Source organism: Capricornis sumatraensis, chromosome 19 (assembly GCF_032405125.1).
Source record: "Capricornis sumatraensis isolate serow.1 chromosome 19, serow.2, whole genome shotgun sequence".
In the NCBI taxonomy this organism is placed as follows: domain Eukaryota; kingdom Metazoa; phylum Chordata; class Mammalia; order Artiodactyla; family Bovidae; genus Capricornis; species Capricornis sumatraensis.
Genome location: NC_091087.1, coordinates 11,975,649 through 12,001,912, shown reverse-complemented (window position 1 = coordinate 12,001,912; position 26,264 = coordinate 11,975,649). Strand labels below are relative to the sequence as shown.

At 47.3% G+C, this 26,264-nt stretch overlaps 1 protein-coding gene across 1 annotated transcript in view; it reads right to left on the bottom strand.

The window, feature by feature from the left end:
- Positions 1 to 26,264, bottom strand: part of ADAMTS17 (ADAM metallopeptidase with thrombospondin type 1 motif 17) — a 390,285-nt gene that overhangs the window by 318,223 nt on the left and 45,798 nt on the right. Inside the window, exon 4 of the mRNA XM_068991384.1 lies at positions 3,333 to 3,505. Coding sequence (XP_068847485.1) covers positions 3,333 to 3,505 — 173 coding nt within the window. The remainder of the gene's footprint in view (positions 1 to 3,332; positions 3,506 to 26,264) is intronic.

Here is a 26,264-nt window from a genome sequence, read left to right as displayed (position 1 = left end):
TGTTTTACATTGATTTGAAGAAAAAATTCATCATGAGATACATGTTTAGCTTTTAAATATAGAATGATTGTATAAATTCGACTTTAGCTGAAAGGACAATTTAGCAAGTCAGATAAAGCTCCTAGAAACATACTGAAAATAAAACCAGATATACCATAAGAAACATTCTATGGAGCTTCCATTTATCCTTTAGTCACTGTTTCAATGATTATATTTTCTGATTAAAAAATCAGAACACATGGTTTGTCAAAGGACTTTCCTCGGTATAAGAGGCAATGAGTGACATCATGCTGAGTGAAAAATCAACCAGTCACAAAAGAACAAATACTGTCTGACTCCACTTAGATATGAGGTCCTTAGGGGTGTCAAATTCAAAATGGAAGGGTGCTGTCGTGGCTGGGGGAGGGGAGCATGGGGTGCCAGTGTCGAATGAGGACATTTTCAGTTCTGCAGGACGAAAGGAATTCCGGGGATGGATGGTGACAATGGCGGTACAGCAAGGTGAGCGTTCCTAATGTGACGGAACTGCAGGCTTAAAGGGTGAGACAGAAACTTTTCTGGTATGTATTTATTACCATAAGTTTTAAAAATCTGGAGAAGGAAAGGAAGGAAGTAAAAAAGGGAGAGGAGAGAAAGAGTGGGGGGAGAAAGGAAAGAAAAAAAGTTAATGGAATTCTTAGAGCTGATGACTTTAAAAGGGAGGGTGACCTGGAACCTCATGGTGTGTCCACAGATCAGCCCTGGATTGGTCCCCCAGCGGGTCCACATCGCTGGGTTTTGCAGACGAGCCCATCCTACGGGGAGGTCTGTGGGTCCAGAGGGTAACTCACCTTCAAGACTCCATGCACCACCAAAGCAGCCTCAGCCTTAGGGCATGGCCTGTCTGGGGTTGGGGCGGGGGCCAGACAGATGGAGTTTGCTGCAAACTGATACGAGTCCCCAAAGCAAGCCCTGGCAAGTCAGCCTGACAGAGGTCGAGGTACTGGAGTCTTGACTTCACAGTGGGCAGGAATGCTGTGGGGCTTGCCATCCCTGTCAGCCCAGGGTGAGGCTTATGATCAGCTGTTTCCCTGTGGCTACAGACAGGCCTGGCCTGATGGCCACAGCCCTGCCAGGGACTGCCTGTGTGACCCGGGCCACGTCTCTAGCCTCTGTTCCCAGGCCGCCTCCAGCATCTCCCAGTCACTGTGGCACAGCCAGGGCCTGGCCCTTTCCACTTTCCATGAGCTGTATGTGCTTTGGTCACCAGGCACAAGGCCCCTGGGGCAGCTAAAGTCCCGGGGGTGGTTGAGCCCCCGCCTTGCAGCTGCTCACGCAGGGGAGCCAGCTCAAAGTGGTTCTGACGCTGCCGGCTCTGAGCTCAGAGCAGGGCTCCTGCGGCAGGCGTGTCTGGGCCTGAACCCCACAATGGTACCCCATCACCGACTTCCCTCTCCAAAGTCCTCCTTGACCTCGGTTCCACCCAGTGAGCCTCTTTCCTCTTCTCTCCCTCAGCCAAGACCTTCTGCAATGCTGTTTCTACTTCTTCACTTCCTGATCTCATCCCAGTTTGCCCCTACCCAAATTCCACCCCCAGCAACGCCCGAAGCGAAAGTGAAAGTGAAGTCACTCCGTCCTGTCTGACTCTCTGCAACCCCCATGGACTGTAGCCTACTAGGCTCCTCCGTCCATGGGTTTTTCCAGGCAAGAGTACTGGAGTGGGTTGCCATTTTCTTCTCCAGGGGATCTTCCCCACCCAGGGATGGAACCCGGGTCTCCCACATTGCAAGCAGATGCTTTTACCGTCTGAGCCACCAGGGAACCAATCCCTACAGCTACTCCTTTGGGGCTGGCAGCAGCATCAGGCATTGTTAACCACTCCCTTCCCACACCTCTCACCCCGCTCCTTAAGGACAACCCACACCCGGTCTGTCTGCCTTCCTGCCCGGCCCTGACCCCGGCACTCCACTGTGCCTCTGTGGGCAGCTTCTCTCTCCCCGCTGTGCTCTGCTCGGCCCGGCCAAGGCCAGCCGCACCAACAGCTGCAGACACACCAGTCCACCTGTCCTCCCCAAGATGTAGCTCCTGCAGCACTCCCCATGTGACCTGCCACTGCTCCCCCAATCAGGCAAGCACCCTCACTTGGCTGAAGGGTCAGCTCTTTCATGGTGCCCCCACACTTCAGGGTGATCACTCCCCAGCCCTCCACCTGGCCCCCAGCGCTCCCTGAAGAAATGCCTACTCAAGCACAGATGCTTCGCCCATCTGTGACACCACTGCCTTCTGCAGAAAGGTCTGGGTCTTTTAGGATTTGTAACTGGCACCTACCACTATGCCAGGAGACATTCAAAACTGCTTGTTAGGAGAGTGGATGGATGGTGAAGTGGGGATGCACACAAACATTCTTCCACGTCTGAAGTTTGAGGCGGGCGGCCCCTCCCCACCTACCCACCATGTGAAGGTTTCCCTCCTCCGCCCACTCATCAAACCAGAGAAGACCCAGGTTCCTTCCTTGCTTCCCTCAACTAGACAAACTCTCTTCCTTGCACACGACCAGCTCTGTTTTACACTAGAGTTGGATATTGATTCTTTGTACTAGACAGTTGGCTCCTTAGAGCAGGACTGACTTACTCAGTGTTACTCCTCTGAGAGGGGCCTTCGCCCACAGAAAGGGTCTTGGGAGGCATCTGGTGGGGAGCACGGGTGGACTCCCACTACCAGAGCACTCCCATCACCCGGCAGACTCTCATCACTGGGCAGACGCCCATCACTGGGCGGACTCTGGTTACCGGGTGGACTCCCGTCCCCGGGCGGACTCCAGTTACCGGCTGAACTCCCGTCCCCGGGTGGACTCCGGTTACCGGGTAGACTCCCGTCCCCGGGCGGACTCCAGTTACCGGCTGGAATCCTGTCCCCGGGTGGACTCTGGTTACCGGGTGGACTCCCGTCCCCGGGCGGACTCCAGTTACCGGCTGGACTCCTGTCCCCGGGTGGACTCTGGTTACCGGGTGGACTCCCGTCCCCGGGCGGACTCCAGTTACCGGCTGGACTCCTGTCCCCGGGTGGACTCTGGTTACCGGGTGGACTCCCGTCCCCGGGCGGACTCCAGTTACCGGCTGGACTCCTGTCCCCGGGTGGACTCTGGTTACCGGGCGGACTCCCGTCCCCGGGCGGACTCCGGCACTGACCCTGCACCAGCCCCGCTCAGCACTCAGGCCTCTGCCTAGGGTGCGCCCCCGCCCCTTGTGCCCCACCTGCCCAGGGGTGGCAAGTCTGTGTGTGAGCCCACTCCCGACCCAGGAGCAGATGCCAGCACCACGCGCAGGGCCCTATCCGGGAGGAAGCAGGCTCACCATGTTCATGACGGTGAGGATGAATCTCTGGGCCGCTTCAGCCCCATGGTACTGCACCATGTCGGCGTCGGCCACCACCAGGGTCTCCACCGTGTGCTCACTGGTCAGCCGAATGGCGTTCCTCCGCTGCCGCCCGTCCCGTGATGGCCGGCCCCTTCTCGGCTTCTTCTTTTCTAGAAAACAACAGAGACATTTGTGCAGCACTTTGCTGTTTCCTCACCACAGGGAAGGGACATTAGTAAACAGTGAGTAACCCTCTGCTGACTCTTCAGATCAGTTGATTTCCGAGAAGACTTTACTTTGCTAAACAACTAGGGTTATTACTGGGTCCCACGTCAGAACATCTGGATGCTCAAAGCTGCCATGTGAGGACTGACATACAGATTTGTGGGTGCAAACACCTCTGACCAACATCAAAGGTTTATGTCAATAACATGCACTTTCAGAATCCGAATATGAACGGAAAGGCAGTTCCTTAATTTGACAGCTATTATCCCATGGATGGAGGAGCCTTGTAGGCTACAGTCCATGGGGTCGCTAAGAGTCAGACACAACTGAGCGACTTCACTTTCACTTTTCACTTTCATGTATTGGAGAAGAAAATGGCAACCCAATCCAGTGTTCTTGCCTGGAGAATCCCAGAGACAGAGGAGCTTGGTGGGCTTCCGTCTATGGGGTCGCACAGAGTTGGACACGACTGACGTGACTTAGCAGCAGCAGCAGCAGCATTTCCATTTTTACATCAGCCCACACGGAAGCCTTTCTTTGGGACTGGAATGAAAATCTTCTGTGTGGGCTGATATAAAAATGGAAATAATAGCTATCAAATTAAGGAACTGCCTTTCTTTCTCTCCTTGGAAGAAAAGTTATGACCAACCTAGACAGCTTATTAAAAAACAGAGACATTATTTTGCCAACAAAGGTCTGTCTAGTCAAAACTATGGTTTTTCCAGTAGTCATATATGGATGTGAGAGTTGGACTATAAAGAAAGCTGAGCACTGAAGATTGATGCTTTTGAACTGTGGTGTTGGAGAAGACTCTTGAGAGTTCCTTGGACTGCAAGGAAATCCAAGCAGTCAATCCTAAAGGAAATTAGTCCTGAATATTCATTGGAAGGACTGATGTTGAAGCTGAAACTCCAATACTTTGGTCACCTGATGAGAAGAACTGACTCATTGGAAAAGCCCCTGATGCTGAGAAAGATCGAAGGCAGGAGGAGAAGGGGACGACAGAAGATGAGATGGTTGGATGGCATCACTGACTCAATGGACATGAGTTTGAGTGAACTCCGGGAGGCCTGGCGTGCTGCAGTCCATGGAGTCACAAAGAGTTGGACACAACTGAGCAACTGAACTGAACACAGAAACCAGCTCTGCTACAACCTCTTTGCAATAAACTCAGCCCACAGATGTACAAACTGGTTTCATACAGTGACTCAATCATTCTAGAACCAAAGATGCACACACAAAAACCAGAAATACGGTTCATAGTGTATAAACAAAAACAATTTGTGCAGTGAGACAAACTGGAAAACAATCTACAACCACAGAGAAACCCAATGATGGTAAAACAGGGGGCAGTCATGTAAAGCACAGTTGCGAAGGTTATTTAGTGACATAGAGAGAAGCACATATAAGTCTACATATAGTTAAATCTCAGGTTGGCAAAGATTTAACATGCAAGCATCTTCAGGCCCAGAGAGAATAACCTTCTTTAGGAAGAACTTAACTGAAATATGAATCATGGGTGATGTGTGATCTTCATTTTCCTTTTTTCCTCTGTATTTTCCAAATTTATACAATGGTACAATGGAACAAGTACTTACTTATTTAAAGTATTATCCCTGAGTCTGAGAAAACCCCAGAAGTCACTTTTAAACTATAAGCAATAAAACAGAGGGCCTGGGGAGCAAAATATGTCATCTGACTTATCCCAGAAACACAAGACAAAATGTATAACTGTCTTGCCAACCTGCAGGGTGGTTCCCTCCTCCCCAAAGCCAGGCTCACCTCCCCTGGAGACTTCCAGGCCCTAGGAGTGGAATTTGGGAAGGCAGGGTCTATTCTAAGAGAAAAGATATGGTCTCAGATGGCACTGCCTTTGCACACGGCCAGAATGAAAGAGGCCCCTGGTTGGCAATCTCTCTCTGGACCTACGCTCACATTCACAGAGCCCCTCTGAATACGAGGAAGGTAGACCATGGGCAGCTTCTAAATCCTGAGCTCAGCATGCTTGCCGGGCGCTCACTGCCTGGATCAGGCCAACCTATCAATCTTGGAATATGCGATAAGCCACGTCACCTCAGCAGAAGTGAAGGGCCACCCAAATAAGAGCTTTGCTGTAACCAGCACACCCCACATTTTCCAAGATGATGAAGAAACCAACTCTGCCGCAGCTCCTCCCTAAGCTGGGAGTTATTACCCATCTTTCCGCATCCCCAACTCATGGATTCCTCTGCAGCTACTCCCCACCCTGGCTGCTTATTTTCACCATGTCTGTGTTTTCTGGTTCCTGCATGACTACAACTGCCTTTTTAGCAGTGTCTAAAGGGAGCTCTATTTAAATTCAAGTTCACGTGAACTGAAAAATATTTCATATTATATCTTCCCTGGTGGCTCAGAGGTTTAAGTGTCTGCCTCCAATGCGGGAGACCCGGGTTTGATCCCTGGGTCGGGAATATCCCCTGGAGAAGGAAATGGTAACCTACTCCAGTATTCTTGCCTGGAGAATCCCATGGACAGAGAAGCCTGATAAGCTACAGTCCACGGGGTCGCAAAGAGTCGGACACAACTGAGCGACTTCACTTACTCATTTAAAGGATGCATTAGTAATATTTCTCTGGAAGATGCTGGGCCGAAACAGGTTAAGTGGTGAGTGCTTTCCTAGAAAGGTAGCCTAGCACTTCCCACCAGAGAAGCAGGTGACCCCTGGACTTTTCACACAGCAAAACACTGCACTGGGCATCCATCTTTCAAGTAGGACCAACAAGAACTGCCTCTCCCTCCCTGATGGACCTGGGAGAGCTAACAAATGGTGCCACAAAAGGTGTAATGTTGCACATTATCACCTGCCCAGAATACTCAGTCACAGGTAAAACGCAACCGTCAGGGCCTCTGGGGTTGTTTAAGGGTTTGCAACTACAATGACTTCGTCTGCCCCTTTCACCCCCAGCCCCAGGCCCTGTACATGTTGTGAAGTAAACACTCACTGAGTGAGCACGTGCTTGAGTGGATGGATGGATGGATGAGTGCATGGGTGAATGAGTGAGTGGAATCCCTATTTCCCACATAACAAAGCTGAAGTCAAGCACTGGGCAGAGGTGGATTTGGCCCTAAAACCCAGGCCTCACCCCACAGCTCTGACTCTCCTGCCTGCACTGCTTTGGGTGTGAAGAGGCTCCTCAGTGTCATCTGAACTTAAAACATGGGGACAGGAAAGGCCACGGGAAACTCAGCAGGAAAGGACTCTGCATGGCCTTGACTGCTGCAAGACCTGAGTGGGAGGAGCAGCCTTCTGCCTCCACGCGCACCAGACCCTCAAGTCAGAGCCGCAAGTACACGGCTGGCCCAGGGCACGCATGCTCCTGCTGTGTCTGTCCCCTCACCAACAACCGCGGACTGGGGCTGTCACACGGCAACCACGATAGGTTGGCTGGTGATCCCTCCACATGTTCAAGGACATGAACTGGTGTTCACGGATGCCCTAGTGCTCCGTCCTTTCCCAAGCATGAGAAGAGGAGCCTCAAGACTCAAATCAGATCCCCACAGCCAGCTGGGTTTCAGGAAATCAGAACTTCTCAGATTTCCCGGGACAGTGTGGTGTCCAGGCCATATACCGAACACCCCTTCCAGGGACGTCTAGGACAGCAAGCCCTCATCAAAGGCAATACTCTTTCTGCAGTGGAATGAGTACATAAAGACACTCAGCGGTCAGCATCCAGAAGCCTGGATTGGGGAACAGCAGGTAAGACAGCCAGCGAGGACCTGTATTCCCTCCCCTACACGTGGAAACAGGAGAAGCAGAAGGCAGCTCACCACCCTCCTCAATCCCTGCTCCCAGCAACCCCTCCATCAGCAAAGCTCTATAGCCATCATGCCTGATGATTCTTCCTTTCCTACAGGGAGAACAGAACCATAATCTATTTTTACCTTTAATTCCATGAACTGCATCAATATTCCCTAATAAAGTCTCAGCAATACAAGTATTCACAAGAAGAAAAACAAGAAGAAAAGCAAGAAGAAAAACATCAATTTCAGAATAACGTGGGTGCTGAATCTAGACCTCACAGGAGAGGTCAAAATTGCGGCCAAGCAGGCAGGCAGCCACCTGGGGGCCCTCCAGGCTCACTTGGTAATCAGCTGTCTCCCTCCACTGTGGGAACGGGGGAGGCGGCCCTCACCCCACCGATGAGGACAGACCGCAGCCTGTGAGGCCCCGGGTCTGTTGTCACAGACGCCGGGTTCACTCCCAAGTCCAGCCCAATAGTGTCTTTTGCCAGAACGTCGCTGGGGCTTGGTGCTGACTTGGTAGACTTTCAGTCTCAGGCTTCACATTATTTTTCTTACACTTATTTTCCCTTTGCCCCAATTATCCATTAAAGAAGAAAATTGTGTGTGTTTATGCAAGTTACCAGGAACCTTGTTTGGGAAAACATGCAGGAGAGAAGAAAAGGAAGAAACCAAAGGCATTCTAAACACTGTACGTTTAGCATATTCAAACCATTTGAAGAGTTCGGGGAGTGTTCAAAACGCTGAGCGAGAATATAATTTACTGTAGTTATTAGTTTCACTCTTGGTAAAGGAAAAAAATAAGCTCAGTTCTAAATCGTCAAGCTCTATGTAGAATAGATACTAGTTTAGTTTAACAACAACAGAGTATTTTGGTATTCACCAGGGAAAACTAATGCATAAACTATAAAATACTTGGTGTAAGAATTCAAACAGTGGAAGTCAGCCCTGAAATTACTCTATGTCCTACAAGGAGGATCCTTGCAGGTCTGGTTCTATAACGTCATCTCCAGGGAAGACCTCAGGTTATTCCTCATGCCAAATGAGCCCTGCCAGCTACAGAAGCAAATCAGAAGGAAAACAGACACTGTGGAAGAAATGGAGGCAGCTGCCCAAGGACACTGGGCTCTTCACATCGGGAAGACAAAGACGAGCCTCTCCCCTAGGAACTGGGTGGAAGGCATCCAACACACTTACAGAGTCAACGAGAACATGTACACTTAACCTGAACTTGGCGTTCAAGCCGGAAACATAATTTCCCACACGCAGTACTCAAGGTCCAGATACAAGAACGTCCCCACCTGGGTACCCTAGCGCAGTGGACAACCAGAACCCTCAGCACCGAGGAGGAGTCCAGAGCCACGCGTTCTTTCAGCCGCCCTGACCATGGGTTTTCTCTAGCTCTCTCGTGGGCAGGACGAGAACAGTCCCATCAGAAGCCCTTGCACTGTGATGTGTTGCCCAGAATTCACCTGAGGCCAGAGGATGGCCACCTGTCCCTCGTTCTCATCTGGAGGCACGGCGCAGGGATCTGCACCCAAGCCCCTGAGATCTTCCTTAGCCCTGGGGAGAGGGGTCTCCTCTGGGGCTGGGAGAGGGGTCCGCACTGGCAGGACAGGCCCTGGTGCCCAGAGTGAGCACAGGGCGCCAGGAGCTCTTCACCCTGGGGGCCATGGAGGCCTGCAGATGAGTGGCAAGCAATGACAGGATTCAAAACAGGGATGCGGTTTGGGGCAGACCAGAGCATGTGCCGAGCTCAACCACAAGCTACTTGTGGGACACTGGGCAAGCCTCAGAACCTCTCCAGGTCTACGTGACTGCCTTCAAAATTGGAACGATCACCCCCACCGCACAGGCTTGCACAGTGACTGAGACGCTTATGGAGCACTTAGTTCATTCTCCGGCCGGGATGCTGTGACTCTTCAATAAATGGCACCCTAACTGCAATGACAATTATGACTCTGGTGACAGCCAGGTCACCTAGTGGCCAAGGACAGAGTTTTAGAGACAGAATGCTTTGATTCAAATGAGGGTCCCCATTGTTTTGTCTGATCTGGGGTAAATCGTGTGCCCTCTGCTAGTCTCAGATAACTTATCTATGAGGCAGAGGGACAACAGCTCCTTTCTCAGTGGGCTGCGATCAGGCTTAAAGGAGATCCAGGTGTAATCCCTGAGCTGAGCACCTGGCTCACAGCACGTGCTCAATAAAGCTTAGCTCTACTGATGATGGACCACTGCTGTTCTTCATAGAGACAAACGAGGAGGGTGGGCCTGAAAGCTTCAGCCGGGGTGTCCCAGCTGGCCGTGTGACCCACACACCTCATCTAGTGCTTCCTCTGAACACTGCTGAGGAGGAAACGAGACAGCCCAGGGAAGCCCAAAAGAGCATCTGGCAGGAGAGTGCACACCACCAAGACTATGGTCAGGAGGGGCGACAGGACACAGACCCAGAGACACACCTGACCTGCAGAGAAACCTTCTGAAGTGCCGAAACTGTCCTCCCAACCCATAATTTGTGTATAGAGGGTTCTAGTTTCTAGACAAGATTTCCCCCAGGGAATCACTTTGGTTAGAACCCTCATTTTCACACCTTATTCTTTTGGAAACAGTCCCTGGGCTGTCTGAGGATATGCTCTGGAAAGTTGTTCCTAGGGAGCACTCATTGTTTCTGAAAGCTCTCTAGATGAAGTGCATGGGCCCACGTGCACACTGGGGACAGGTGAAGTCACACCTGCGAAGCCAGTGCTCTGAGGACGTGGCTCCTGAAGCTGCAGCCGAGGTCCCACCAGAGCGTCCAGGCTGAGCTCACTCCTCCCTGCAGACTGTTGTCAACCTCACCTCCAGACAAGACGAGCAAATGGGGACCCCCCAGAAATGTGTCCAGCATCTTGCTCCTGGAGGCCACTAACCCCGCTGACTGGGAGTCCAGCCTCACAGAATAACCACTGTCCACTCTGCCCTTGAATGGGGTTCTGAGTTTCCTGAAATCAGGAGAAAAATAAAAAGTTTAAGGTAAACATGCCAGATGGTCAGTTTTACACAGTCCTCCAACGGGAGGAACACCATTCCTCAGGGAAAGACAGTATTTTCCTAACACCAACTTCTAAAATTAAAATAAGGAGTCAGACTTCATCTAGGGGCCACTGCACTAGCCAGTGTTTCCCACATTTTATGACAAGCATGATCATGAATTTAGTTTAGCTATATCTCTCAGGAACCTTCTATAAGAGTGGAGGACCAAAAACTACAGCACTCATCAGAGGGAATTCCAAAGAAGTTCTCCTGAACTTTCCAAGTGGGTGGCCTCAGGGATCCCTCAGTCCCGGGGGCAGTGGGAGCGCCCAGAGGAGCCGCCATGGGCCCGCAGCCAACAAAGCAGGCGGGCAAGAGCAGGTGGCAGAGCCGAGAAGGGGGATGACCGGCGGTGGGAGCTAGAAAGAGGAGGGAGGGCACAGGCTTCCAGAACCAGGGGTCAGCCCGGCAGGCAGGGCCCCGGGCTCGCTCAGTGTCAGGCTCACCAAGGCGCCGTGCTAACCTCCCCACCAGGGCAGGCGGGGCTGCCGTGCAGGACACGGGAAGGGAGCCTTCTTTTCTGTACCAGCCACATCAGAAACTAACTCAAAACTGGACAACAGAAGTAACCCTGAGAACAGTGAAACCTCTCAGACCAGGCTGAACAGGAGGCTGGAGCTCTGGGGTCTATCCCGCTTGCCAGGGAGACCCCCTGTAGCCCACTGCAGGGGGAGGACCTGAGCAGACAACCCTGAGGCTTCTTGGAGTGCCCCCTCCTCCCCGAGCCCCCTGCTCCTCAGGAATCCTGAAAACTCCAAACTCCCATCCATGCTATAGTCTAACGTGGGTCTATACTTACCTTCTGGGCTAGACTGTGAGCTTAAGGACCCAAACATCACCCTCTGGACCTTCCAAATTGCCAAACACGGCCTAGTGCATAGCAGAAACATTTGAGAATTATACTTGGTTGAGTGAATTAACTCTTTGAATTCCTAATTAATAACAAGATTTTCAACAAACTTAACCTAAATGTCCTGAAATTAAATTCACATACAACACGACCATCACTTAAGGGGGCGGTTGTTGTTCAGTGGCTCAGTCGTGTCCGAATGTTTGTGACCCATGGACTGCAGCACACCAGGCTTCCCTATCCTTCACTTCTTCACAGAAGGCAGGGCCAACGCTAACTGTGAGGAGCCCAGCTATGGCACCCTATGGAGCTGAGGAGAGTATGCCCACGTTGTGGGGGCCGGGGGCAAGCTTCCTCATCTCTAACACTAGGGGATAATTACTCCACTCTCTTAGGATGGATGTGAGTCAGGTGTAACACAGGACCGGGTGTATAACTGTTGCTGTTGTTCAGCCACTAAGTCATGTCTGACTCTTTGTGACCTCATGGACTGCAGCAGGCCAGGCCTCCCTGTCTTTCACTATCTCCCAGAATTTGCCCAAGTTCATGTTCATTGAATCGTGATGCCATCCAACTATTTCATCCTCTGCCGCCCTCTTCTTTTGCCTTCAATCTTTCCCAGCATCAGGGTCTTTTCCAATGAGTCAGCTCTTCTCATCAGGTGGCCAAAGTACCGGAGCTTCAGCATCAGTCCTTCCAATAAGTATTCAGGGTTGACTTTCTTTAGGATTGACTGGTTCAGGTATATAAGCGCACTCAAATATGCTGCTAGTTTTATTTCTATCCTTATCATTACATCGCTATTACTGCTGTTAATTTCTAGGGTCTAAATGCTAGTTTTTAAACTTTGCATGAGTGACCCAACAAATAGTGGATGCTCGTATGCACCCTACAGGGTCTGACCAGGATCTCTAGTCTAGATGCTCACCAATCAACTTGTTGTCTTCAATATTTCTTATTAGGCAGGAGCATGAAATAATTTCTCTAAGGACATCCTTAATCATGCAACAATAAATTAGAACTGTACAAAAATAACAGTTTCAAGAGAAGCAGCTTTTAACTCCTGCTCAGTATCCCAATGTAACCTCCCAACATTACAGAGGGTGGAATATTTTAATCATCACAAATGTGACAGAACACAAAACATGACTGTACATGAACTCAGCCATTTAAACCATGAAAAATTAATGATGTTTCATTAGAAGAGATTTCCATAAAAGAATGGAAATCAAATGTTTCTCATTAAGATGGAAAACAGACAGTGTGAGTCCTTCTCCGTGGGGCAGAGACCGACTCTTGCCCCAAGCGGGATCCTGTGTGCAGACACCCCTGCCACAGCCACACAAACTCATTTTCAGGGCACCAAAGCCACCGCTGCCACAGCAACTATATTAGTAAGATGTGTAGTTTAAACTGCATGTACAAGAGCCCATTCTATTTTGTCTTTAATTTTTTCAAAATAAGCATGTATGAGATGTAATAAAAAATACCTTCAAGATGGGAACTGGAAACTCTGAAAATTCACTCGGGCCTGATCTTGATGCCCACGAAGGTTCCACTTAACAGAAAGGTATCCATCTCCAATGCACCAGTTATTTGTCCTTTTCCCCTAGCCCTCTCTTTTGCATTCCACTCTGGGGGGGTGGTGGTGGTTGTTATTCAGTTGCTTAGTTGTGTCTTACTCTTCACGACCCCGTGCCAGGCTTCCCTGTCCTTCACTGTCTCTTGGAATTTGCTCAAACTCATGTTCATTGAGTCAGTGATGCCATGCTACCATCCCATTCTCTGTCGTCCCCTTCCCCTCTTACCCTCAATCTTCCCCAGCAGCAGGGTCTTTTCCAATGAGTCAGCTCTTCGCGTCAGGTGGCCAAAGTACTGGAGCTTCAGCTTCAGCATCAGTCCTTCCAATGAACATTCAGGGTTGATTTCCTTTAGGACTGACTGGTTTGATTTCCTTGCAGTTCAAAGGACTCTCAAGAGTCTTCTCTAGCACCACAATTCAAAAACATCAGTTCTTCAGCACTCAGCCTTCTTTATGGTCCAAGTTTTATTGATATTCATATATGATACAATTTAACTGTTGAACATGCACAGTTCAATGGTTTTAGTATATTCTCAGAGTTATGCAACCATCACCATCATCAATTGCAGAGGACCTGCAAACCATTTCCTGGACTCCCTTGCTGGTTGGGCATGCTGGAGGGAGACAGGAAGGTAGGAGATAGGGAGAAGGGACCCCTTGTTTCAGCACAGGGTAACAACTGTTCCAGCAGTGGTGGGCAGCTGCGGCTCCAGCCTCTAGCTCCTGGGGAACTCCCAGCCCAGCTTCCTCATCTCCCTCAGAGGTACATCCACAGGGACACCAATGTGGCTGTCAGTCCTTAATCTCCTTTCTGCATTTCATTCAAGCTTCGAGGACTCCTCCCAGGCCCATGGAAACAGTGAGGATGTGCACTTTCACACGGCAGAGCACTGCCAGGGACGGGAATGCTGCCCTTCACCCTGAGTCATCTTTAACAAAAGCCAGTCAGGGGGTGCCCCATGAAGGAAATGCACGCATCACTGTGCGCCAAGATTTCTCAACAACCTATCTCTGCCACATCCCAAGGCCTGGTGACAGCGCCTTGCAGATTCAGTCAACGTGGGGAAAGCACTGGAGGAGGAAACACGAACAACTAGTCTAGTTTTTAAGTTCGCACACACACAGACTTACAAACAGCATGCTTCCCAAGAAAACTGTCAGATCTAAAGAATTATTTTCTAATCACTTTTTTTTCCTTCAGCCAAAGGGTCTTATTTAAAAAAAATAACAAAACAGCAAAAAATCTGGAATGATGGGTCCACAGCTGAAGATGAGCTCCCAGCCAGGTGAACTCTTGGCAGTTGCATAAATCCAACATCCTTGAAAAATAGTGGCCTTCTCTTTCTCTCTCTCTCTCTTTTTTTTTTGGAATAAGGAAAAAAATTAGTTTTGCTCTCCAAGTATGAATTCTTTAAATAACTTCCCCCAAGGCCAAGTCATTTTTATAAAAGGCATATTTTTTCATGTAAATTCCTTACAAAGAAAGGTGGAAAATAAAGATTTTTTTGTGGTTAAGATCTTGAATGAAGGACTGATCAACTTTGGAGTTCAAAATCAGTCCCTTCACTCGGCAGGAGGTGTCCCCCACCCCCACCCCACCCTGGGAGGCAGCAGGGCTGGGGTAAGAAAGCTGAACTGGCTCTGCCAGACCTTTCCACTCATGATTGGAGCCACGTGGGCACCAAGCAGCCAGGCACCACTGTCTGTGGGTGAGGCTCATTCAGTCAATAAATATTGAATTGTGAACCTACTGTGCAAGGCAATGTAAGTGATCACCAGAAGGAATAAACATTAACTAAAAGAACAGATGGATAATAAAAATCATAAATACAACAAATGTTTGCAAAGAAAGAATAATGCTATGAAAAGATAAAAGGAGGGGGTTCCAATTTAGATTAGGTTCCATCAGGAAGTGACACCCGGGCCAAGATTAGAAGGATAAGCAAGAGTTAATCAGGGTGGGTGAGAAGAGAGGAGATGGGAGCAGCCCAGGCAATGGAAACAGCAGGTGCACAGGCCCTGGGGACAGAAGCAAGCACAGAGCAAGAGAGAACGTGGCTGGCAAAGAGGCTGGGCGACAAGACTGAGGCACACTTGGAGGGTCACACGCAATACGCTCGGGGTTTTCTTCCTTATCCCTGGAACAGTGGGAAGTCACCAGGACTCAGGTTTCCAATGTGTCACTCTGGCTGTTTTGGGAAGAACAGCTTCCAGGGGGACATGGAGCTGGACACCAGTTGGATGATCACTACAGGAGCATACGTAAACAGGGACCACAGCTGGACAAGGGGGGCAGACAGATTCAAGGAGGTATTGGGTGGGCCAAAAAGTTCATTCTTTTTTTTTTGCATAAGATGTTACGGAAAAGTCCCAACAAATTTTCTGGCCAACCCAATACTTAGAAAGTGAGGTCAAGAATACTGGGTCTATCAAGGTACCAGGTGAAGACAGTTATCAAAAATAACCCCTGGTTTGTATGGTTGTACTAATCACTGAATAAGGGACTTCTATAACAGGGCCGGAGAAGGAAATGGCAACCCACTCCAGTGTTCTTGCCTGGAGAATCCCATGGACGGAGGAGCCTGGTGGGCTGCAGTCCATGGGGTCGCTAAGAGTCGGACATGACTGAGCGACTTCACTTTCACTTTTCACTTTCATGCATTGGAGAAGGAAATGGCAATCCACTCCAGTGTTCTTGCCTGGAGAATCCCAGGGACGGGGGAGCCTGGTGGGCTGCCATCTATGGGGTTGCACAGAGTCAGACACGACTGCAGCGACTCAGCAGCAGCAGCAGCAGCATAACAGGGCCAGTTGTGGGGAGAAAAGCACTGCAAGTTTTGGCCCTGTTAAGTTTCAGGTGCTTTTAAAGCACTCAAGTGCAGAGGTCAAGTTGAATGTGGGGTGTGCAGGCTTGGTGCTCAAAGGCAAAGGTGAGATCAGAGACAGGCATTCAGGAATCAACAATCTCAGACCAATCCTCCCGGGACCTCAAAACTGCATGACTGGGTAGAAGAGATGGCACCAACTGCAGAGGGGCAATGCAAGGAAAACAGTCACAGGAGCGGAGGGAACAGCATCAAGGGGAAGGGCCGCTCAGCTCCTCCTGCCCAGGAGGGCCAGGCAGGGACCCCGGGAGCCTCACTGGGGTGCTCCTGATGGAGGACCGGGGGGCTGAAGCCAGGGAAGGGAAAAGTGAGAGAAGGGAACTGCAGACTTTAGGGGAGGAGAGAAACAAGAATACTGCCTGAAAGTACTAGAATTGAGGGGAGCTTTCCTTGAGATGGAAAAAACGCACACATCCAATGAGGAAAACCCGGCCTGCGGAGGAGGGCCATCTCCACTCGGTTTCTGCCTCGCTCCCTGTCCAGCCAGAGGCCGCAGCCACAAGAACAAGGCTTCCAACGTGCCCACCTCACGCCAACTAAGGAAAGACGTGACTGTTCCACAGGCACTCGTCACACCATAGCCTTGCACAGTTAAGCAACATTAACTCTTGCTTATCCTTCTAATCTTGGCCCGTGTGAATCTGTGGCTGCCTCCATGCTGGGTGCTCCGTTCAAGGGAGGGAGAGAAGCAGACAGAACCTCAACAGTCCTATAAACCCCACACAGATGAAAAGAATCGTCAAGGAAACAGCCCAGACTTGTAGGGAAAGTGGGCTTCCAACTGGAAGGAGAGGAGGGAAAAAAGCACATTCATTTTATCAGAAAATGACAGAGGGACACAAACAGAAGAAAGCAGCAAGGCAAAGGCCAGGTAGCACCACCTAAGAAGAGACTCTGGGCCTACTGCAATAGGAACGCTTCAAGCTGGCTGTCGCCAAGGTCCCAGAAGCTAAGGCAGATGGCTGCCATTCACATCAGTCCAAAACCTTGTCTCAACCTCTATCAAATATTAAATGTTCTCACAGAAGATACTGTATTAGTCAGCTAGGACTGCCGTGACAGAGTGACACAGACTGGGTGGCTTAAACTACAGACAGTTATCCTCACAGTTTTAGAGACTAGAAGCCAAGACTGAGGAGTCAGCAGGGTCAGGGTTTCTTCTGAGGCCTCTCTTCCTGATTTGCAGATGGCTGTCTTATGCCTTCATTTTCACAGGTCTTCCCTCTGTATCCATCTAAGTCCTCTTCTTATAAGGACTCTCTAATGACCCCATCTAACTCAATCACTTCCTTAAAGGCCCTATTTCCAGACACAGTCATCGTCTGAGGTGCCAGGGGTTCAGTTCTGTTCAGTTCAGTCACTCAGTAGTGTCTGATTCTTTGCAACCCCATGGACCACAGCACACCAGGCCTCCCTGTCCATCACCAACTCCTGCAGCTTACTCAAACTCATGTCCATTGAGTCGGTGATGCCATCAACCATCTTATCCTGTCATTCCCTTCTCCTCCTGCCTTCAATCTTTCCCAGCATCAGGGTCTTTCCAAATGAGTCAGTTCTTCGTATCAGGTGGCCAAAGTATTGGAGCTTCAGCTTCAACATCAGTCCTTCCAATGAACATTCAAGACTGATTTCCTTTAGGATTGACTGGTTGAATCTCCTTGCAATCCATGGGACTCTCAAGAGTCTTCTCCAACACCACAGTTCAAAAGCATCCATTCTTTGGTGCTCAGCTTTCTTTATAGTCCAACTTTCACACCTATACATGACTACTGCTTAGACTAGATGGACCTTTGTTGGCCAGGGGTTAGGACTTCAATATAAAGATTTGGAAGGACCAAGTTCAGCTCATTAACAGATGACCATCTTCTTTCCTGCCTTAAGCACTCTGGACTGCGCAGGTCACTTTCACATGAGCTGGAGTGCGTATATTTACATGGTCAGGACACTCAGGACAACATGTGAGTCCCAGAAAGGACAATCATCTCAGAGGTCCATTGAGATACATTTGGCAAATTCAAGAAAACAAATGCAAATGCTTTGGAATTATCATGTTTCTCCCACCACTTTCCAGTTAAGTCTGTTGCTGAAAGAGGACACTAGCCTACTGGAGCTCAATGGCTTTACCCTCCAAATTGATGGAAGAGGAAGAAAAAGGAAATCCCCCAAACACACAGCTTGGGGGAAGAATAATTAACATGCTCATATTTCAGCCAGAACAAGACAGGATGGACAAAAGCCTAAAAAGAAATCGACTTGTCTTCTGCACCTGGAATCCTTCACAGGGATCCTGGGCATTGTTTCTTTTGACAGATGGTCTTTCATCTTTGACAAAGAAGTACAAGAAACTTTAGACAGCCCAGATATTTCTCCACCTTTGCGAGGAGGGCAGGCCACTCTCTGGACCAGGAACTCTACTTCCATGCTTTAATACAAAACTAAAATATAGGTAAAGGCTTCTTCCTCCCACTCCCTCCCCTGATAATGCAGTAGTGCTCAGCTCAGGCCTCAGGTGGCCTGGACATGTCCCCAGGGATGTGGGCTTTAAGGTGGGGACTGCCCTTTCCATCTGTTTATCCCATGGTGAGCAGGGTACCTGGTACACTATTTTTGAATGTATTAATGAAAGAGGATGAAGCTCATAAACAATGAACATAAGGATCAAAAAACCCTTTGCCTTCTTTTTAGAAGCTTAGGGAAAACAAATTTCTGGTTCTGTCTTGGATGTCAGTGGTTCTTCCAAAAACATTAATCACATATTTCCAAAGCCGTTAATAATCATATATCCTTCACTCCTCCAAAGGCCCCTTGACTCTCACAGAAGGCCTGGATGTACCCTACTCATGGAGTGAGAGCTCAAATAACCCACCAGCAGACCTAGAGGTGTGAAAACAAGTCAAGTCTTCCATTTTTGGCCTAGACCCAGTAATCAGACCACTTAACATGCCAGCAAGTCTGGAAAACTCAGCAGTGGCCACAGGACTGGAAAAGGTCAGTTTTCATTCCAATCCCAAAGAAAGGCAACGCCAAAGAAGCTCAAACTACCACACAATTGCACTCATCTCACACGCTAGTAAAGTGATGCTTAAAATTCTTCAAGCCAGGCTTCAGTAATACGTGAATCGTGAACTTCCAGATGTTCAAACTGGTTTTAGAAAAGGCAGAGGAACCAGAGATCAAATTGCAAACATCCGCTGGATCATGGAAAAAGCAAGAGAGTTCCAGAAAAACATCTATTTCTGCTTTATTGACTATGCCAAACCCTTTGACTGTGTGGATCACAATAAACTATAGAAAATTCTGAAAGACGAGAATTCTACCAGACCACCTGACCTGCCTCTCGAGAAATCTGTATGCAGGTCAGGAAGCAACAGTTAGAAGTAGACATGGGACAACAGATTGGTTCCAAATAGGAAAAGGAGTATGTCAAGGCTGTATATTGTCACCCTGCTTATTTAACTTATACGCAGAGTACATCATGAGAAATGCAGGGCTGGAGGAAGCACAAGCTGGAATCAAGATTGCCGGGAGAAATATCAATAACCTCAGATATGCAGATGACACCACCCTTATGGTAGAAAGTGAAGAAGAACTAAAGAGCCTCCTGATGAAAGCGAAAGAGGAGAGTGAAAAAGTTGGCTTAAAGCTCAAAGTTCAGAAAACTAAGATCATGGCATCCAGTCCCATCAGTTCATGGGAAATAGACGGGGAAACAGTGGAAACAGTGTCAGACTTTATTTTTGGGGGCTCCAAGATCACTTCAGATGGTGATTGCAGCCATGAAATTAAAAGACGCTTACTCCTTGGAAGGAAGGTTATGACCAACCTAGAGAGCATATTCAAAAGCAGAGATGTTACTTTGCCAACAAAGGTCCGTCCAGTCAAGGCTATGGTTTTTCCAGTAGTCATGTATGGATGTGAGAGCTGGACTGTGAAGAAAGCTGAGCACCGAAGAATGGATGCATTTGAACTGTGGTGTTGGAGTAGACTCTTGAGAGTCCTTGGACTGCAAGGAGATCCAACCAGTCCATCCTAAGGGAGATCAGTCCTGGGTGTTCATTGGAAGGACTGATGATGAAGCTGAAACTCCAATACTTAGGCCACCTGATGCGAAGAGTTGACTCGTTGAAAAAGACGGTGATGCTGGGAAAGATTGAGGGCAGGAGGAGAAGGGGATGACAGAGGATGAGATGGTTGGATGGCATCACTGACTCAATGGACTTGGGTTTGGGTGGACTCTGGGAGTTGGTGATGGACAGGGAGGCCTGGTATGCTGTGGTTCATGAAGTTGCAAGGAGTCGGGCACAACTGAACGACTGAACTGACTGACTGACCGTAATCAGACTATGACTCTTTCCCAAAGAACCACCTTCCCAAATGCCAAGGATGCTTCAGGGTCAAAGGACCTGCCCAGAAAGGCACTTTACTTAAGTCACCAGACCACATTTTTCTTTTCCTTGGACCACTTACTGCAATTTGAAATTATTTAATTGTTCTGTGTTTAATAACAGTCTCTTCTACTCTGTAGGAAGCTCAATAAGAAGAGGAATCATCACAGTTTATGCATTGTTCCATACCAACTGCCTGCCACATAGTAGGTGCTTTGTAAATAGGTTTAAAATAAGTGAGAGGGTATATGAAAGAATATTGGACTTTTGTACTAACATGATTTCCAAATATCTGTTGAATCATAGAAAAAGCAAGAGAATTCCAGAAAAACATCTACTTCTGCTTCATTGACAACGATAAAGCTTTCTACTGTGTGGATCACAATAAACTGTGGGAAATTCTTAAAGAGCTAAGAGCACCAGAAAACCTTACCTGCTTCCTGAGAAACCTGTGTGCAGGTCAGGAACCAACAGTTAGAAACAGACAGGAAACAACAGACTGGTTCAAAACTGGAAAAGCAGTATGTCAAGGCTGGATACTGTCACTCTGCTTATTTAACTTGTATGCAGAATACATCATGCGAAATACTGGGCTGAATGAATCACATGCTGGAATCAAGATTGCTAGGAGAAATATCAATAACCTCAGATATACAGATGATATCACCTTAATAGCAGAAAGAAAAGAAGAACTAAAGAGCCTCTTAATGAAAGTGAAAGAGGAGAGTGAAAAGGCTGGCTTAAAACTCAATATTCAAAAAACAAAGATCATGGCATCTGGTCCCATCACTTCCTGGCAAAGAGATGGGAAAAAAAAAATGCAAGCAGTGACAGACTGTATTTTCTTGGGCTCCAAAATCACTGCATATGGTTAGTGCAGCCATACAATTAAAAGACGCTCCTTGGGAGGGATGACAAACCTAGACAGTGCATTAAAAAGCAGAAACATCACTTTGCCAACAGAGGTCTGTATAGTCAAAGCTATGGTTTTTCCAGTAGTCACATATGGATGAGAGAGTTGGACTATAAAGAAGGCTGGGTGATGAAGAATTGATGCTTTTGAACTGTGGTGTTGGAGAATACTTTTGAGAGTTCCTTGGACAGGAAGGAGATCCAACCAGTGCATCCTAAAGGAAATCAACCCTGAATATTCATTGAAAGGATTGATGCTAAAGTTGAATCTCCAATACTTGGCCACCTGATGTGAAGAGCTGACGCTGGGAAAGATTGAGGGTAGGAGAAGAGGGCAATGGAGAACAAGATGGATGGATGGCATCATCAAAGAAGTGGACATGAGTGTGGGCCAACTTCAGGAGATAGTGATGAACAGGGAATATTGGCATGTGGCAGTCCATGGGGTCGCAAAGAGTTGGACACAACTTAGCGACTGAACAAATCAAATCAAAACCACTATGATAGGCTTCCCAGGTGGCACTGTGTGAAAGCCGCTCAGTCGCGTCCGACTCAGTGACCCCATTGAATATCTAGACCACGGAATTCTCCAGGCCAGAATCCTGGAGTGGGTAACTTTCTCTTCTCCAGGGGATCTTCCCTTCCCAGGGATCGAACCCAGGTTGCGCACATTGCAGGCAGATTCTTTACCAGCTGATCCATAGGGGAAGCTGAGAATACTGGAGTGGGTAGCCTATCTCTTCTCCAGCAGATCTTCCCGGGTGGCATTAGTGGTAAAGAATCCACCTGTCAATGCAGGAGGTATGAGTTCAGTCCCTGGGTCAGGAAGATCCCCTGAAGAAGGAAATGGCAATCCACTCCAGTGATCTTGCCTGGAAAATCTCATGGACAGAGGACCCTGGCTGGCTACATTCCATGGGTTCACTAAGAGTCAGACAGGAATGAGTGACTATGTGCACACACACACACTACTATGATAAATATGTTCTTGATTTTATTACCTTTTAATTGTATTTGATGTTTAAATCTTTACCCATGCTTTTACAACCTTTTTCGTGTCATTTCTGAGTCTTTGCCACTGAACAGATGGTTTTAATGCCTTTATTACAAAAACGACAATTTCTGATCTTCTGTCATGTTTTAGGTCCCATTTTCTCTTAATTACCATGTGAGCTATATTTTCCTGAGTTTGTCATCTCTAGTACTGAGAAGGCAATTCTACAATAAGCTATCTTTACAATCTTATGAAACATTCTTTTGGTGTCAAGAACATAGTAGAACTTTGTCTTCTGCTTTGTACAGAGAAGAATTTAGGATCCCTTTTTTTCTTCCAGATCCTTTTCCATTTTTCTGATTTGTAAATATTTCTTAAATTTAAGGTACAGAATATTAATAAAGCACTTTATATTTTACATCTTTCCTTACATTTTACAAGTTTTATTGAGATATGATTCATATACAGTTCACCCACTTTAAGTATATAATAGCTTTTAGTATAGTCTCAGAGTTACACAATCATCATGACAGTAATAGACCACTTTTATTACCCCAAAATGAAACTTCATACCCATTAGCAACCACTTCCCATCTCCCTCTGCCCTCCACCACTGCCACCCTAGGAAATCACTAATTACTTTCTGTCTCCATAGATTTACCTATGCATAATATTTCATATAAATAGAATCATTAATATGTGGTCTTTTGTGTCTAGCATATTTCACTTATGAACATATTCTCAAGGTTCATCCACCTAGCATGTATCAGTACCTCATCTATTTTTATGGCCAAATAAGACTTCATTGTGATCCACACAGTCAAAGGCTTTGGCATAGTCAATAAAGCAGAAGTAGATGTTTTTCTAGAACTCTCTTGCATTTTTGATGATCCAATGAATGTTGGCAATTTGATCTCTGGTTCCTCTGCCTTTTTTAAATCCAGCTTGAACATCTGGAAGTTCACGGTTCACGTACTGCTGAAGCCTGGCTTGGAGAATTTTGAGCATTACTTTGCTAGTGTGTGAGATGAGTGTAATTGTGTGGTAGTTTGAGCATTCTTTGGCATTGCCTTTCTTTGGAATTGGAATGAAAACTGACCTTTTCCAGTCCTGTGGCCACTGCTGAGTTTTCCAAATTTGCTGGCATATTGAGTGCAGCGCTTTCACAGCATCATCTTTTAGGATTTGAAATAGCTCAAATGGAATTCCATCACCTCCACTAGCTTTGTTCACAGTGATGTTTCCTAAGGCCCACTTGACTTTGCATTCCAGGAAGTCTGGCTCTAGGTGAGGATCACACCGCCATGATTATCTGGGTCATGAAGATCTTTTTGTACAGTTCTTCTGTGTATTCTTGCCACCTCTTCTTAATATCTTCTGCTTCTTTTAGGTCCATACCATTTCTGTCCTTTATTGTGCCCATCTCTGCATGAAAAGTTTCCTTGGTATCTCTAATTTTCCTGAAGAGATCTCTAGTCTTTCCCATATTATTGTTTTCGTCTATTTCTTTGCACTGATCACTGTATGCATGTTAAGAAGCAACAGTTAGAACTGGACATGCAACTAACAGAAGCAGAATCAGGAAAGGAGTACGTCAAGGCTGTATATTGTCACCCTGCTTATTTAACTTCTTATGCAGAGTAAATCATGCAAAATGCCAGGCTGGATGAAGCACAAGCTGGAATCAAGATTGCCAGGAGAAATATCAATACCTCAGATATGCAGATGACACCACCCTTATGGCAGAAAACAAAGAAGATCTAAAGAGCCTCTTGATGAAAGTGAAAGAGCAGAGTGAAAAAGTTGGCTTAAAACTCAACATTCAGAAAACTAAGATCATGGTATCTGGTCCCATCCATCACCTCATGGCAAATAGATGAGGTAACAGTGGAAACAGTGATAGACTTTATTTTTGGGGGTTCCAAAATCACTTAAGATGGTGATTGCAGCCATGAAATTAAAAGATGCTTGCTCCTTGGAAGAAAAGTTATGACCAACCTAGACAGATTAATAAAAAGCAGAGACATTACTTTGCCAACAATGGTCCATCTAGTCAAAGCTATGACTTTTCCAGTGGTCATGTATGGATGTGAGAATTGGACTTTAAAGAAAGCTGAGTGCCAGAGAATCGATGCTTTTGAACTGTGGTGTTGAAGACTCTTGAAAGTCCCTTGGACAGCAAGGAGATCCAACCAGTCCATCATAAAGGAAATCAGTCCTGAGCATTCATTGGAAGGACTGATGCTGAAGCTGAAGCTCCAATACTTTGGCTACCTAATGTGAAGAGCTGACTCATTTGAAGAGACCTTGATGCTGGGAAAGATTGAGGGTAGGAGGAGAAGGGAGCAACAGCAGATGAGATGGATGGATGGCATCATCAAAGAAATGGACATGAGTGTGAGCCAACTTCAGGAGATAATGATGGACAGGGAATACTGGCGTGCAGCAGCCCATGGGGTTGCAAAGAGTTGGACACAACTTAGTGACTGAACTGAATTGAATTGAAGACTTCATGGAATGCTACTTTGTTTTCTGTTCATCAGTTGAGGGACATTTGAGTTTTTTCATATTTTGGCTACTGTGAATAACATTGTCATGAACATTCATGTTAAAGTTATTATGTGAACAAACGCTTTAATTTCTCTGGGGTATATACCTTGGAGAAGGCAATGACACCCCACTCCAGTACTCTTGCCTGGAAAATCCCATGGATGGAGGAGCCTGGTAGGCTGTAGTCCATGGGGTCGCTGAGGGTCGGACACGACTGAGCGACTTCACTTTGACTTTTCACTTTCATGCATTGGAGAAGGAAATGGCAACCCACTCCAGTGTTCTTGCCTGGAGAATCCCAGGGACGGGGGAGCCTGGTGGTCTGCCGTCTATGGGGTCGCACAGAGTCGGACCCAACTGCAGTGACTTAGCAGCATACCTCGGAGTAGAATTGCTTGGTCATTTATTAACCCTTTGCTTAAACTTTTGAGGAACTGCCAGCCTGTTTTCTCAAAGTGCCTGCACCATTTTTATTCCCAGCAGTAGCACATGAAGGTTCCAATTTCTCTGCTTTTCCACCAACACTTGTTATTGCCCATCTTTTTACTGTAACCATCCAAGTGGGTATGAAGTGGTATCTCACTGTGGTTCTGACTTGCATTTTCCTGGTACCTAATAATGCTGAGCATCTTTTCATGTGATTATTGGTCATTTGTATATATTCTTCAGAGAACCATCCTATTAAGTCTTTTGCCTATTTTTCAACTGAGGTGTCTTTTTTTTTTTTTTTATTTTTACTTTATTTTACTTTGCAATACTGTATTGGTTTTGAGATACATTGACATGAATCCACCACGGGTGTACATGCGTTCCCAAACATGAACCCCCCCTCCCACCTCCCTCCCCATAACATCTCTGTGGGTCATCCCCATGCACCAGCCCCAAGCATGCTGTATCCTGCGTCGGACATAGACTGGTGATTCGATTCTTACATGATAGTATACATGTTACAACGCCATTCTCCCAAATCATCCCACCCTCTCCCTCTCCCTCAGAGTCCAAAAGTCCGTTATACACCTCTGTGTCTTTTTTGCTGTCTTGCATACAGGGTCATCATTGCCATCTTTCTAAATTCCATATATATGTGTTAGTATACTGTATTGGTGTTTTTCTTTCTGGCTTCCTTCACTCTGTATAATCGGCTCCAGTTTCATCCATCTCATCAGAACTGATTCAAATGTATTCTTTTCAACGGCTGAGTAATACTCCATTGTGTATATGTACCACAGCTTTCTTATCCATTCATCTGCTGATGGACATCTAGGTTATTTCCATGTCCTGGCTATTATAAACAGTGCTGCGATGAACATTGGGGTACATGTGTCTCTTTCAATTCTGGTTTCCTCGGTGTGTATGCCCAGCAGTGGGATTGCTGGGTCATAAGGTAGTTCTATTTGCAATTTTTTAAGGAATCTCCACACTGTTCTCCATAGTGGCTGTACTAGTTTGCATTCCCACCAACAGTGTAGGAGGGTTCCCTTTTCTCTACACCCTCTCCAGCATTTATTGCTTGCAGATTTTTGGATCGCAGCCATTCTGACTGGTGTGAAGTGGTACCTCATTGTGGTTTTGATTTGCATTTCTCTAATAATGAGTGATGTTGAGCATCTTTTCATGTGTCTGTTAGCCATCCGTATGTCTTCTTTGGAGAAATGTCTATTTAGTTCTTTGGCCCATTTTTTGATTGGGTCATT